This window comes from Lathamus discolor, chromosome 13, assembly GCF_037157495.1.
Source record: "Lathamus discolor isolate bLatDis1 chromosome 13, bLatDis1.hap1, whole genome shotgun sequence".
NCBI classification, from domain to species: Eukaryota; Metazoa; Chordata; class Aves; order Psittaciformes; family Psittacidae; genus Lathamus; species Lathamus discolor.
Genome location: NC_088896.1, coordinates 12070878 through 12084973, shown reverse-complemented (window position 1 = coordinate 12084973; position 14096 = coordinate 12070878). Strand labels below are relative to the sequence as shown.

The following is a 14096-nucleotide window of genomic DNA, read 5'->3' as shown; positions in this document are numbered from 1 at the left end:
ACACTGCTGAAGTGGGACAGTGAAAAAGAGATCTTACCACTCCAGAGAGCTGGCTGAAGCCAATAGAAACCAAACATTTCTCACGCTTTTTAAAGCAATAGAGTGACATAAATAGTATCCTTGCTTTCCAGATGTGTGGCTACCATTTCTGATCTTGCATTTAAAACAGATGTTCAGGTTAAGTATTCCCTGGTAATCCCATAATGTGCCCACCTGGGGGGTGTTACTGGTCATCATGGTCACCCAGGCCACCCCGAGCAGTGGCAGTGCTGCTGCATTCCAGGAACCAATGAGGTTTTTAGGGATGAGTTACACAGCACGTGTTATATGAAGGAGAAAGAGGAGATCTGTGCTCTCATCCCTCCCCAGCGCTGGGAACGTCCTATTTTATGTAAGCTCTGAACTTTCACACCAAGCTGCAGCTTGTTTTGGTCACGTTGTAGTATTATTCACAAGTGTAGCTGCCTATTCCTTGAGGAGGAGGTGTTGCTGATGCTGACTCTGTGTGCTTTTGCCAAGATCCAGCAGGGAGGGCTGGAGCGAGTCTGCTGCCTGCATAGACGCTGCCTCCCACCCTCGAGCCTCAGGTACTCGGGTACCAGTGGCAGCACAATAAACGCACAGTGAAGATGGGCAGCCTTCTGTTTGCCTGCATTGCCATGAAGGGATTGGGTTTTGCAATAAACACAAAGTGTTCACGCTGAGAGGGAAAAGTAAGGGGGGGAGAGGAAGCTGGGTTTTGTACTGCATTACACAGAAGTCAGGAAAGCCTCTTGGAGCTGCAGCCTGGCATCAGTCCATCCCCTCTGCTCTTTGGTCTGCCAGAGCCAGCATCTTCACTCCCTTCAGCAATAAGATATTCTCTTGCATCTCTATCTTGCCATCCCCCCTCCTTTCAACAATTAGTTTCCTCCTTCACCTTCTACATCTGATGAAAAATAGATGATCCTGTCTCTGGTGTAAAGCATACAATAGAACCACCGTCACTGGGGAGCTGGCTGCGGAGCCGGTATTTCCTCCCTTAAATTTCCACTTCTGTAGTATGTCTTCGCTCAGTTTGACCCTAATATGTCAACCTGAAGGCTGAGTTGGTGTGTTAGCAAAACCATGGTGTGTGCCACGTGCTTCCCGGCTGATACTGCCCTGGGAAAACCTGCATTGTTCTCCTTACAGGCTTTTAGAGACAGTGGAGTTGCTCTGCAGTGTTTGTGTGTAGTAGGAGATCGTGCTGCTACATGCTCCTGTTGTACCGCTGTAATACACGCCAGCACTTGACCAAATAAAACAGTGATGGGTCTCGTTTGTGTAGATGAGTTGAAATCTTCTTGTCAAAATCTACCCCTGCGTAGGCAGGGGGTTGGGCTGAATATAGGGAATGAATATCTAAAGAGTGAATAATTCCTCCTCCATCCCCCCACTCCTCATGGATTAACTGGTAACCACTCGGTGATGTGGGCTGCTGTAAGGGAAATGTGTGGCTGGGTTAGTGCATGTGGCAGTGTCCAGGAGTTGTCCACTGACCATTCCCAAAACACTCTCACATCCTGGCTGCCCGGCCGAGCTGGAAAATCAGCTGCAGTCATAGAATCCCAGACTGGTTTGGGTTGGAAGGCATCTTATAGCTCATCCAGTTCCAACCCGCTGCCACAGGCAGGGACACCTTCCACTAGAGCAGCTTGCTCAGTGACACAAAGACACTGACACAGAAGGAACCTCTCGGTGCTATTGAACTGCACCTCCCATGTCCCGGGGATTGGAAATCAAGGGGGGGAATTAGAGCAGGGGCTTTTAGAAGATGTAATACGAAATAATTCTCGTTCTGTTAAGTGTAAAAGCAAACAAACAGATTCGTCCTTGATTTTGCTTGTGGTGCTCTCAAATGCTGGTGAGGGTTTAGTGAAGGGCAGAGATGTCAAGTTTAAGTCTTCTCCAAAGCAGGAGGGCACATTCTCAGCTGCTGTGGTTGCACTGGGGTGGCAGAGGGTTCCTGCACTGCTCTGCCCTCTCGGCACTGCTCCTGCTGGGGCTCGGTTGCTTGTGCCTTACTTTGCTTCTCAAATGAAAACAAGATTTGAGAAAAATGATGAAGATGTGAAATATTCATACATCACTGGAGGGAAAGCACTCCCGCCTTGGAGTACTCACTGTGTTTTCCTTTGTCTCATTTTTCAGTCGTGCCAAGCTGACCTTGTGAAGGACAACGGACACAAGTATTTCCTCTCGGTTCTGGCAGACCCGTATATGCCTGTAAGAACAAGTCAGCTTCACTCCACCTCTCCTAGCACTTGCTTAGCTTGCCTGGGCCTGCCTGGGGCTGCTCTGATACAGCTGGTGCTACCACAGGGCTGCCCCCCAACTCCCACAGCACCCTGTGCTCTGCGGGAGGGTCATCACCAAGTTAGTGGCTGGGGAAGACACTGATGAAGTGTCTCGGGTGTAACTACTGACAGGGCTGGGTGATAAGAAAATTCAAGCTTCCCCTCTCCTGTTCCTTTAATGTGCTACAGACTGCACTTAGAACTATCTCACATCTCAGAAAGCACAGGATATAGTTGTCCTCTGACCTGTTTCTAACAAGGAGTTGTATGTTGTTTAAGGCTGAACACAGGACGATGACAGCGTTTATCCTGGCTGTAATTGTTAACAACTACAACACAGGACAGGTGAGTCCCAGCATCTCTTGTCCTCCGTTCTGTCCTGCCTCTTCTCTGCATTGTGCCTTGCCTTTGATAAACAGGTATTAAAGCACAACCCTGCCCTGGAAAACTGGACTAGAAGATTGCTTTATGTTCTTTTTGTGTGGATTAGAAGAAAGATTGACCTGGAGGTGTGACAGACACATTATGTGCCTGGCACCTGGACATGGAGGTTAAGGACACAAGTCACTCAAGTACTCCTCCAGGCAGCACACTAAGAAATAGTGCCTGGTTCCTGTCAAGTGGGAACTCGAGGGCTGTTGTAAAGTTCTTGGGAAGGATATGGAGTGAGCCATAAACCCTGGGGCTCTGACAGGTGCAAGGAGTATTTCCAACAAGGGAAAAAAACAGGCTTTATGCGTTACAGGAAGCATTTCTGTTACTCAGCTACTTAACCAGCTCTAGCAGTGTGCAGTTGACCTTCCCTTCACGCTGCTTCCAGATGGTATTTTATAACAAAACCGATATACAACCACCAGATAATTATTTTCTCTCGATTTCCTGTCTACTTCAGAAATAATCTCTTTTGATGATGAGGTGGGAAGTTGCCATCCGAAATAAATGGCATTGATTTGTGTTGTAGGAAGCTTGCCTTCAAGGAAACCTGATTGCTATTTGCCTGGAGCAGCTGAATGATCCACATCCTCTCCTGCGTCAGTGGGTGGCCATTTGTTTGGGCCGCATTTGGCAGAACTTTGACTCAGCCAGGTGGTGTGGTGTGAGGGACAGCGCTCACGAGAAGCTCTACAGCCTCCTCTCAGATCCCATTCCTGAGGTAAAATCCCACTTTTCAACTGAACACCACTGGAATTGTCAGAATTGCAGCAGAGGGCTATGGAAATATTTGCAAAACCAGGGCTTCGAGAGCCTTACCATTGTGTCTGGCTCACTGAAGGATCTCATGGCTGTTTCTTCAAGGTGATTTAAATCATAAAAGGCCTGCCAGAGAATTAACCACAGAAATGCAGGGGGAGTTCATACAGCCTGGGAGCCCTGGGATTGTGTCTCCAAAGTTAGGGAACACCATAATTTTTGCTTGCTTGCATATCAGAAGCTTGTTAAAAATGTGGTCCCAAAACACACTGTGTGTTGCAAAAAACCCTCTGGTCTTTTTGCCCAAGCATGAGAGCTGTCCTCCTGCTATGTGTGAAAATACATCTTTAATTCAATGTGTTCTACCTTTGTGACAAACTCTCCAAGAGAGAGGTGGTTTGTGTGCTGTGATTGACAGAGCCTGTCAGACCCTGGTGAAATTACATCGCATGTGGGAGAAGTCAGCCTGGAGATAAACACCACTGCTAACGTGCAGCGAGTAAAGATGAAGTTCCCCTCTACCCTCAGGCTCTGTCCTGCATCCTGTGAAGGTGCTGAGGCGCTGGCACAGGGTGCCCAGAGAAGCTGTGGCTGCCCCATCCCTGGCAGTGCTCAAGGCCAGGTTGGCCACAGGGGCTTGGAGCAAGCTGCTCCAGTGGAAGGGGTCCCTGCCCGTGGCAGGGGTTGGAGCTGGAGTAGCTTTAAGGTTCCTTTCAACCCAAACCAGTCTGGGATTCTATGATCCTCCACCTCCTTTCCCTGGCCCCATCTTTCCTCCATTTTATAAGCACTTGTGTGAAGGCCAGGCTAACCCATCCTTCCAGCATACCCACTCTGAGACAGCGGGTGGGTGTTTCTACTTCACAAAGTACATCCTGCAGTTACCAGTTGCACCATGTCCCACTGTCTGCAGGCTGTGCCCAGGCAAGCTGTAAGATCACCAAACCGTCTGATCCCTCTGTTCCTTGTTTGATCTGGCAAAGTTCATCCTGATTTGAGCTACTCTTTTCTCCTTTGCCTTTTTCCATCATCTTCTACCTTTCTGTAAGCCCTTAGCCAAAGACTCTAGTTCAGAACTCCTGTTAAAGATTCACATCCCGGCAGTAACTCCTCATCTGCCTTATTCCTGTTAATTAATATTCTAGGCAACGTCAACTGGAAAAAGCACCCGTGGGAAGGTCACTGAGTATTCTGGGAAATTAAATATATTCCTGCATCTGTGAATACTTAAAACTCAGTGCTCTGCTGAATCTGTTTTGGCTTTTACTCTCCACGGGCTCCCCTTTAACCCTCACTATTTGTCTGACACAGTAGTCCAGGTTTCCAGAGATGCCTTTTGTGGGGATAAAACAATCCCACTGGCAAACCTTGCGCTGGAAACAAGGGAAATACTAATGAGTGTTTGTGTCCCCCAGGTTCGCTGTGCTGCAGTCTTTGCACTGGGAACTTTTGTGGGCAACTCTGCTGAACGGACCGATCACTCCACCACAATTGACCACAACGTGGCCATGATGTTGGCCCAGCTCATCAATGATGGGAGCCCCATGGTTCGAAAGGTACGGAAGGGCTGGTGGCACAGGGGTATCAGAGCATGCATTATTTAATAGACTTTTCCATAAGCTTGACTCATTTGGAAGTATCTGCTTTGTTGTGAATTCTTTTAACTCCCATTCCTGCTGAGAAGTGAGACACACTGTGACACCACCAGCAGAAGGAGCAGCATCAGCCCCTGCTGTGGCCCTGCTTGGCACTGAGCCTCGTACTCATTCATGCTCAGGGAGGTCACCAGCAGCAGCCTTCTGGGTGCTGCTTTATCCACTTGCCCTTTCTCAGTGCACATACTGCAACATTCCAGAAGGAGCCTAGTGACAGGAGTAACACAAGCGGAGCATGTTGTAGTATCCAGGTGTTGACAAGATGGTTGTTGAGATTAAAAAGTTTCTGCTGTTTAACAGTGGACCTCTGATTTAGCTCAATTCCACTAAGCAAATGCCTGAAATAGGAGTAGCAATCTCAGATTTCTGTGGGAATTTAAATATCCTATTGTTTTACTTAAAGAGAATGTGAAGATGGGTAAGGAAGAAGAGCAGTTTCACCGAAGTCTTTTTCAGGTGCAGAAACTTCCGAGAAGTCTTGCTGGGCTACTCTTCTCATAATGCTCTTCTTTTGATTACTGTTCTAATTGCAATATTTGACATTACAGGAGCTCAGGTTTTAAATGAAACAGTAATAGTGTTGCTAGAAACATGGAGTCTGGCTGTGCTGAGGGAAGAAAAGGGGAGGGAGCAAGAGTGCTGAGGAGAGAACCTGGGAGCTCTGTTCAGTAATAAGGTCTTGCTGCTTTTAGAGGCCATAAGGACAGTGACAGACTGCTCCAGGTTCTGGGGAATCACACTTTCTGATGTGCCTGCCATTGTACATCAATAGTGCATTAAGTAGACTTTGACATTCTAGATTGTTCTGTGGGTGTACTTAGGTGTCCTAGTGCTTGTGTTTACTTACTGGAACATCGACACCCTGACAGTTGTCACCAGCATTGTGAGGATTAATTTCTGTTGTCTTGCTCCAGCATTTAATCAGTTTAATTCAGGAGAACTGCACGTCACTGTGTGCTCTTTGAGAGTCATAAATCTCCCTTTTGGAGATTAGTCCTCTGAACAGAGAGCAGCAACCAAAGCCAGCTCTCCACCTCTTCCATTTGCTATTTCCAAGAGCCTGGCACATGGTACCTAACCAATGGTCTGAGCTTCACCTTCTCTACCCTCCCCGGTAATTCAGGTTCTCAGGTTGCAGCTCTGAGAATGAGCACGAAGGGGCTGGTGATCCCTTGAAGGCACCATCGTAGTGTTGACGCTGCAGGGCACTGCGAGGCTGCGCGGTTCAGTGCAGGAGTCAAACACTGGGGCTCTTGGAGGAAGAGCTGAGCCATGTCCCCAGGGGCCTCTTGTCACATTCTGTTTCCTTCAGCTCAGAGCAGATGCAGGACAGGCTGTAGGATGAGTGCTCTGCCTGTGCAGCACAGGGAGAGGGTCAGGCTGTGCCACAGGGGCTGAGGGCACAGATCCTCAGCTCAGCTCACCACTGTTCTGCAAGAGACCCACTCTGCGTGTGTGCATCACAGGAGCTGAGGGAGTTGGGTGCTCATCACCAGTTTGATACTTCCTGTGACACTGCATCACTTTGACAGTATTGGGCAAAATCAGAGAGCAGTGGGAACCTGCTAAGGTAGACTTAGAATTAGATTTGAAGCAGGGCTTTCATCCCTGTGAAGGGAGAATGATTAGTCTAGATAGCCACCCAATAACATCAATAATGACCATATTGTCCTGTGTTTCCTTTTGTTCCATTGTTTCTGACCTACATAACCATAAAATACCCACTTCTGCTTTTTCCATAGGAGCTGGTGGTGGCTTTAAGTCACCTGGTGGTTCAGTATGAGAGCAATTTCTGCACAGTTGCCTTGCAGTTCATGGAGGAAGAGAAGAATTACCCTCTCCCTTCTCCAGCTGCCCCAGGTAGGTCGTTTGGGTTCCTGTGGGTAGGAAATGTATAGTCTGAAAGTGCTTGGGAACTTTTATTTAAGGAGTTTGCCCAACACAGTGAAATTCTTGCTGGTGGTGATTTATCAAACAGCATCGTTGCTACAAAGGTGAGTGGCACAGTGGGGAGCTCTAATGTCTGTTTAGCATTATAATATATTGCACTGCAGAAGTGCATCCTCTGCTGAGTCTCCATCTAAAACACAGCTAGAGCTCACCAGCAGGCTGCAGAGACTGAACACCCTGTCAATTCAAAGGGATTCCCTTTGGATCAAGGTTGAAGTCTGTCAAAGCAGCACACAGGCTTACCAGCCTTTCCCTCCCCTCAAATTATACCTGAAACTTGAGTGTCACATTGACTCTGTGAGAAGCCTCACCATGTAACAAAGAACCAGCCTTGCTCTGTGCCTTGGAAATCTTGAAGGATAATAAGACTGCTCCAATGGAAGCTTGGAGACAACACCATGTGATGTCTCTGCAATGAGAGGTTTAATCTCCCTATTTCTGAATAACTGAATCATATTGGAAAGTAAGCTTCTCCCCATTTGTCCTTTTTGCTGCAGGAAAAAACGTTACATGCAGTTATTATATTGCCTTTCCTTATCCAAAAGAATCCTGAAGTATTTATAAGTAGGATGCAGTGGAAGCAACAGCCCCACCACCATAATGCAGTATCCTCTGCAGTGAAATAAAACCAGTACTCTGAAGCCTGTTTGTGTATTCGGGAGTGAAAATGAGAGAGTTTGGGAAATTACAAGGTCATGGGCAAAATATGAGTTGAAAACAGGCATGAAATTTGGTCAGGAAACCAGCATTTTCAGAACACTTTTTACAATGTGAAAATGTAATGAGCAGAAGCAGACAGAAGCCTGCAGATGCTGCCTGCTGAATGGTGTCTGCTGCAGCAGCGGGGCCTAGCACAGTGTCTGGGCAGTGGCCCAGCAGCGACCTGGAGGGAAGAGTCGTCATGGTTGTCTGCAGGCACTGGCAGGGCTCAGCTCACCTGGCTTGATTTGATGTAACAAAATCACAGCCTGGACAGCACAGACATACGCTCTGTGCTGATGGTGTGTGCAGAGAATCCTTTGTCACACCTCAATCTGGTTTAGCCTAATGGGCAATGACTACATTCTGTTCATATTGGTAGTATTTTAGTGATATATTTGCTGGGAAATAACCAAAAGGTTATGGTGCTTTGGTTCCATCTCCAATTGCTGGATTTTGCCTCCACAGAGGGTGGCAGTTTGACACCAGTGCGGGACGGTCCGTGCACGCCCAGGCTGAGGTCTGTCAGCTCCTACGGGAACATCCGCGCAGTTACCACCGCTCGCAACCTGAACAAGTCCTTGCAAAACCTCAGCTTGAACGAAGAATGTAAGAGACATTGCAAAATGCTTTCATTCCCCCCATCCCTCGTACAAGCCAGGCAATTCCATGTGCCAGACAACACGAGCTGAAAGCCCAGATTGTCCAGCTGGCAGCTCCAAGGGCTTACAGGAGAAGCCCCCTCATAACTAGTTTCAATTTTCTGGTCATTAGCATTGATTTTTCGGAGTGTTTGTGGACCAGAAAGGTGCTTTCCAACTCGCTAATATACATGGATTTTTAACTGAATCTTTTCTGACCCCTTGATACTTGCTCTGTATTTAAACATTCAGTGTTTAAAAGGGGATGCTGTGGATTTGCCTACACCTTCACTGAATGTTTCAGGGTTTAGGAAAGAGCTGTTCTACCAAGGTGAAATCTGTTCTCACTAGTTCTTATTTCAGCATCTCCCTCTTTCCTTTTGGCAGCTGGGAGCTCTGTTGCATTTTCTCCTGGGAATCTCAGCACCAGCAGCAGCGCCAGCAGCACCTTGGGCAGCCCTGAGAACGAAGAATACATCCTCTCGTTTGAAACCATTGACAAGATGAGACGAGTCAGCTCTTACTCTTCTCTGAACTCACTAATAGGTGAGTACAGACTCTGCTGCCCTTTCTTTGGCGTTGCCTTTCTTCACACACTTGCTTTCATGGAAAGTTTGGATCTCAGGTCTTGCTCCAACAGAATTCCTCCTAGCAGTAGAAATGTTAATTTCCTCTATGTGTTTTCTGGAAGAAGTGATGATGATTCAGCTCTCCAGAGCTGAAAGATTCTGGGGTTGTAATTCCTGAGCCCCTCTGACAGTTTAAAATCACGTGTTCATTAGAAACTCGATCAGTTCATTTGCTTTTGACTGTAGGTGATGAAATCTGATGTTCTAAAGCATGACAAGATTTCAGGGAAATTCCTCTCCATCTTAAGTTAGAATTTGACTTTTCATTTACACTGGTGCACTCTGGTGCCTGGTTGATGGCTCATACTTGTCCCACAAGAGCTGTACGGCACGGTTGGAAAAGAACTGGAGTTGAGCAGGAGATGAGTGAGGGAGCCCTAGGCAAACACTATGAGCAGTTCTCCAAAGCCTCCCTCATTCCTATTCAATCAAGAGCTCACATCCAGCTGGAAATGACAGAGCTTATAGAAGTGTTTAAAATTCATAACTCGCACAGAATCCCATTACTTCCAGCATTTGCCTGCTGAAAGCCAGGCTTTTCTCATGTACTGAAGGATCCCCATCTCCCAGCCTGCTCTCTCCTGCTCCCCAGGGAAAGGTGCCAACAGCTCCAGCCACTCTCAGTAGTGCTGTGGCTGCTGCACAGTCCAGGCTCAGGTTAACCCCTTTCCTTAAATCTTTAGTGTGCACTAAACTAGAGCTGTACAGCCAGCAGGAGCTGGGTGACTCGGAGAGGGTCCACCTGGGTCATAGACTTGTCTTGCCTCAAGTACTGTTTTGCTCTGCTCTGTTTTTTGGAAGGAGTAATGGTGATTTGGCTCTGCAGAAATGACTGTGCCAAGTAGTTGAGAGGCAGAGCAGTAAAAAGAGTGCTTTGGGCAGACTCAAACCAAAACAGAAATCTGGTCTGTAATAATAAAAGTAGACATTTCCAAGCACAGTTTCATGCTGTGTTATGTACTTTGCATTCCCTGGGTTGATTCACTGATGTTCAGGGCTTTCTTCCTCTCTGGTGATTTAAGGAATGTGGTGCTAAAGGGGTTGTTCTGGATCGTTCTATCCACTTTTCTGGCATCATTCAATGTACTCCTTTCAATGAACTTGAGGAAAACCTCTCCATTCCTTCTCATATCACTTTACAAACAGCTTCTTGGCCAACTGCAGGGCAAGTGACCCCCTAAATGCAACATGTCCTTGTAGCCCAGGAGCGCTGTTTCCTGGCAGGCTCTTCCCTCGCTGGACACTCCTGTTACCAGAAGAGACATTTATTTCTGGCCCACATTTTCAAGCTGGCAAGAGGCAGTTTTGGTTAGTCAACAAAGACATCAGTTCTGATGGGAAGCCAAGCTAAGCTTTGCTGCTTTTTCCATACAGCTAGTCATTAATCTTGATGTCCTGGAAGTTTTCAGTTTAGTTTAGTTTCAAGATAGGAAAAGGGAAGGAATTCAGATGGGGGTTTTGCATACCTTGAGGCTGATTATTCATATCCAAACTGCATGATTAAAGTCTTTGTCCTACAGAGAGCATTGCTGGAAAGATTATATTATGGAATGATCAAAGAAGGAGGAAAATAAATCTAGGAGTGATGAAATGCTGGGAACAGCTCTCTTTTCCAGCAGAGGTTGGGGGCAGAAACCTATTTGCTATGTCACAGGTCCATCCTGAAGAGCTGCCTCACAGAAACACAGCAAGATACTGCAGTGAGGATGAGGAGAGCAAGAGATGTAGGTGGACAGTATGCTGCAGCAAGTAAGAGAGTGGGTGCTGGGACAGGTAGAGCCTTCTTCTCTATCACCAGGCTATATGTTGAAATGCAGAGACATAATGAGAAGTAGCTGGTCAACCAGGACTGATAAATAGTAACTTGCATAGTAGCTAAATAGAGGGATTTGAGTGGGTTTTGGAAATGGAAGCTTGATGTAGATGTTGCTCATGGTGGGCTGCTTTCATGTTGGCTGTGACAGCCCTGGTGCACAGAGGGAGCTGCTCTATGAGGGAACCTTCTTTTTCCTAAAGAGTTTTTTCTGGTCTCTGCTGGAACATGAAAAAGCTCAGCCTTGGCTCCTTGAATGGGGTCAGAGGCTGCAGGATCCCCTTTGCATATCTCTGTGCAGAGAGAGCAGCTCACAGACTGCTGGGGCTGCACAAGAAATGCTGATTTAGTGTTCCTGTTGGGAATGGCCTGTGTCCACTCCTGCTGAAGTAGAGTTCAGGGAGCAATCAGGATTTCAGACGTTTCATCTGAGTAGCTCTCACAGGACCTTCTGTGTCACTTGTGGGGAGTGGAGGATACACATTTACAAAGCAGGTGGGATTAGTGTTGATGGGAGGCAGATACCTGAGTCGTTGGGTACTGTTTGGTCTGAAGGATTTCAACTGTGTTTCATGGCATCCCAGCCTGAAGCTGCTGTTCCCTGCAGGCACAGGAGCTGGTCAGGTTTTGCTGCTATGCTGGGTGGGAACAGACTGCACCTTCTTCTAGAGATGGATGCTTAAAATCACTGCAGTGATTTTTTACAGGGGATTGGAAAGAAACGCTGCCAAAGCCTGGCAAAGCAAGAAGGATAAAAACCATTAGCATTCATTTCTGTATCCAGCGTGGTTCTACCCTTAGTCTACTCAGTGACCTGGCCACAGGACCTCAGCCAGGTCCTGTCCTCGGGGCGCTGCATGGTGCTTGCTGCTGAATTGAACTTTGCATGTGCAAAGAAAATCAAAGTCGCTGGTAAAAGCAGGCAATTTATTTTTGACTTTCTTAGCAGAGAGGAATCATTCTGTAAACGTAAATCTATGCTGCAAGGTCCATTTAACTGGCTTGGAATCAGTCTGACTAATTACAGAGCTGTCTGCTTAGATTAACTCCCCGTCCCCCTTGCTCGGCTTTGTTTGCGTCTTGTGAATGTTTTTTGCATTCTAGTCCATTCCATGAAATCAAGCTGCTGTTCCTGCTGCCACCTCTGCTGCCTTCCATTATCCCACTGACGTGTGCTCAGGTTTTCACAGGAGCTGTGTTAGATGCGTCCCTCGGCTGAATCGATGTAATGAACAGCACTAACCGTGGGGGGAGGATGGCAGAAGAAAGGCCCAGTCCTTGGAGCACCGGCTCGGAGCCCGGGATGCCTTTGTAGAAATTCCCTCTGTTCTTTTCAAAGGCTGCGGGTGCATGAGGAATTGCACTGGCGCAGTTCTGCTTTCACTTGGTTTTTCCATGACGCTCAGATGTATAAAAAATGGTCTTGTTTTCCCTTCATGACTGCGTCACGAATGAGGTGATATCTGAGACACTGGAAAATCCGATGGGTACCCTCTTGCTCTCCCTTTCCCTCCCTTTCCTTTCACTGTCTTTCAAGGGCTTTAAAAGAAATCAGTCCATGCAGATTTCCCATTGGTCCTTATCTAGCTCAGCACAGGACCACATGTGGGAGGCAGAGCTCTGAGCAAACCTCCAATGTCATTACCTGGCTGCTGCTTCAGTGATGGTGGGTTTTTTTTCCTCCCACAGCTTGTAGCACTTTATCACTCTCCCTCTCTTGTTCTTTATCCTTCCCCCTCCACTTTTTCTTTCCCTGGTAATAGACACTTCCAGGATGAACATGGCAACTGCAAAAACAAAACCCAAATGGTCAGAAGCCTGGAGGAGACAAGCTTTGTATCACCATCCTTTAGGGTTAGGAGGCCTAACCCCTCTTCTGAGCAGGGACTTACTTTATTATGTCCTGATCTTGTCTTTATTTAAACATGGATAAAGAGCTTCTGAAAAAGACAGTGATTTTTGTCTGATGTGACCAAAGCCAAAACCTGAACTGGGATCTGCACCATTCAGTTCTGCTCAGCTCATGTGTGCCTTGATTTTGTATCCTTTGGCCTCTGTCCTCTGCTGGCATGAACCAAACAGGACAGAACAGTGCCCACTGACTCTGCTGTGTCTGGACAGTTGTTACTGCTTTTTCAGATTATCAACTTCTTCATTTCTTCTGGTTGGATTTAACATTGTGGTATCGTGGTCAGGCCCTGCATCTCACCAGTGGGGGGAAGGTTAGGGTTAGCTATAGAGGTCCATGGTGTAGGCAGCCCCCACCTTCAAATGGTCCCATCAGAAATCTTTGTGATGTTTCTGCATGACACTTTGTCAGCAGGCACCACTTGGAAAGTCCTTTGGAAGTCGGCTGAGTAAGAGACCCTTTTCCTTGCAGGTCAATGAGAGGATGGAGTTGGGTTATTGCCTTTGTGTTTCAGAGTGCTTGGTCACACGCTGGGGGAATTTTTCTGGCACAAGAAAGACTCCCTTGGCTGACAAGGACAAGCATGTGAAGTGCAGCCTCTGTACTCCTTGCTACCTGCCTCCTTCAGCCAGAGTTAAATCTGGGCTCTCCAAGTCTCTTTTCTGTGGGTTTGAGCATTGGGTTTAGCAGCTATACCAGGTGAGAAGCTGGTTGTTGACCAAGGAGCTGTTTTTTTCCTAACTCAACACTTTATATTTAGTTGCCTCCAGAAACATGAAAGGAAATGCAGTAACAGCTTGATCTGTCATTTGCCATTGATTGTGACTCATCTGAAATCCCTATTTCAGTTCCCTTTTTTGTTAGCGCGGCCACTTCAGTATTGTCCGAATGGCTCAGTCCCCAGCCGACAGTGTCACAACTGTTAGGCCCTGTGAGGGCTGGAGGAAAGAACAGCTTAAAGATTCACCTAAAAGCAGCAAACTAAAATGTTCACAGAATTGTGTCAGTTGTGGCAAATGCTTATTAATTTGATCTGTACTTTGAATCTGTCAGTCCCTTCTGCTGAAATACCAAGCACCAGATATTCCCATTCAGTGACAAATTGAGGGCTCGGTACAAATGTCAATAGGAAGGACTGAATTGCACTTACTGCTTCACAAAGGTGCTGGTGCTGCAGCTTCAGTTTTAACATTTACCTGTTTGGTAACCTTGTAGAATGTATAAAAACCTGAATGTTGAAGGCGAGTATTAATGCTTAAAACAGCAATCAAAATAACAATACAAATACAGG

At 46.9% G+C, this 14096-nt stretch overlaps 1 protein-coding gene across 2 annotated transcripts in view; it reads left to right on the top strand.

Moving 5' to 3' along the window:
- RPTOR (regulatory associated protein of MTOR complex 1) overlaps positions 1-14096 on the top strand; it is a 114552-nt gene that overhangs the window by 63550 nt on the left and 36906 nt on the right. For both annotated transcript variants that reach the window (XM_065693373.1, XM_065693372.1), the window contains exons 14-20: positions 2173-2247; positions 2598-2663; positions 3280-3471; positions 4925-5065; positions 6907-7024; positions 8282-8422; positions 8842-9000. In XM_065693373.1, the coding sequence (XP_065549445.1) occupies positions 2173-2247; positions 2598-2663; positions 3280-3471; positions 4925-5065; positions 6907-7024; positions 8282-8422; positions 8842-9000 (892 nt within the window). The remainder of the gene's footprint in view (positions 1-2172; positions 2248-2597; positions 2664-3279; positions 3472-4924; positions 5066-6906; positions 7025-8281; positions 8423-8841; positions 9001-14096) is intronic.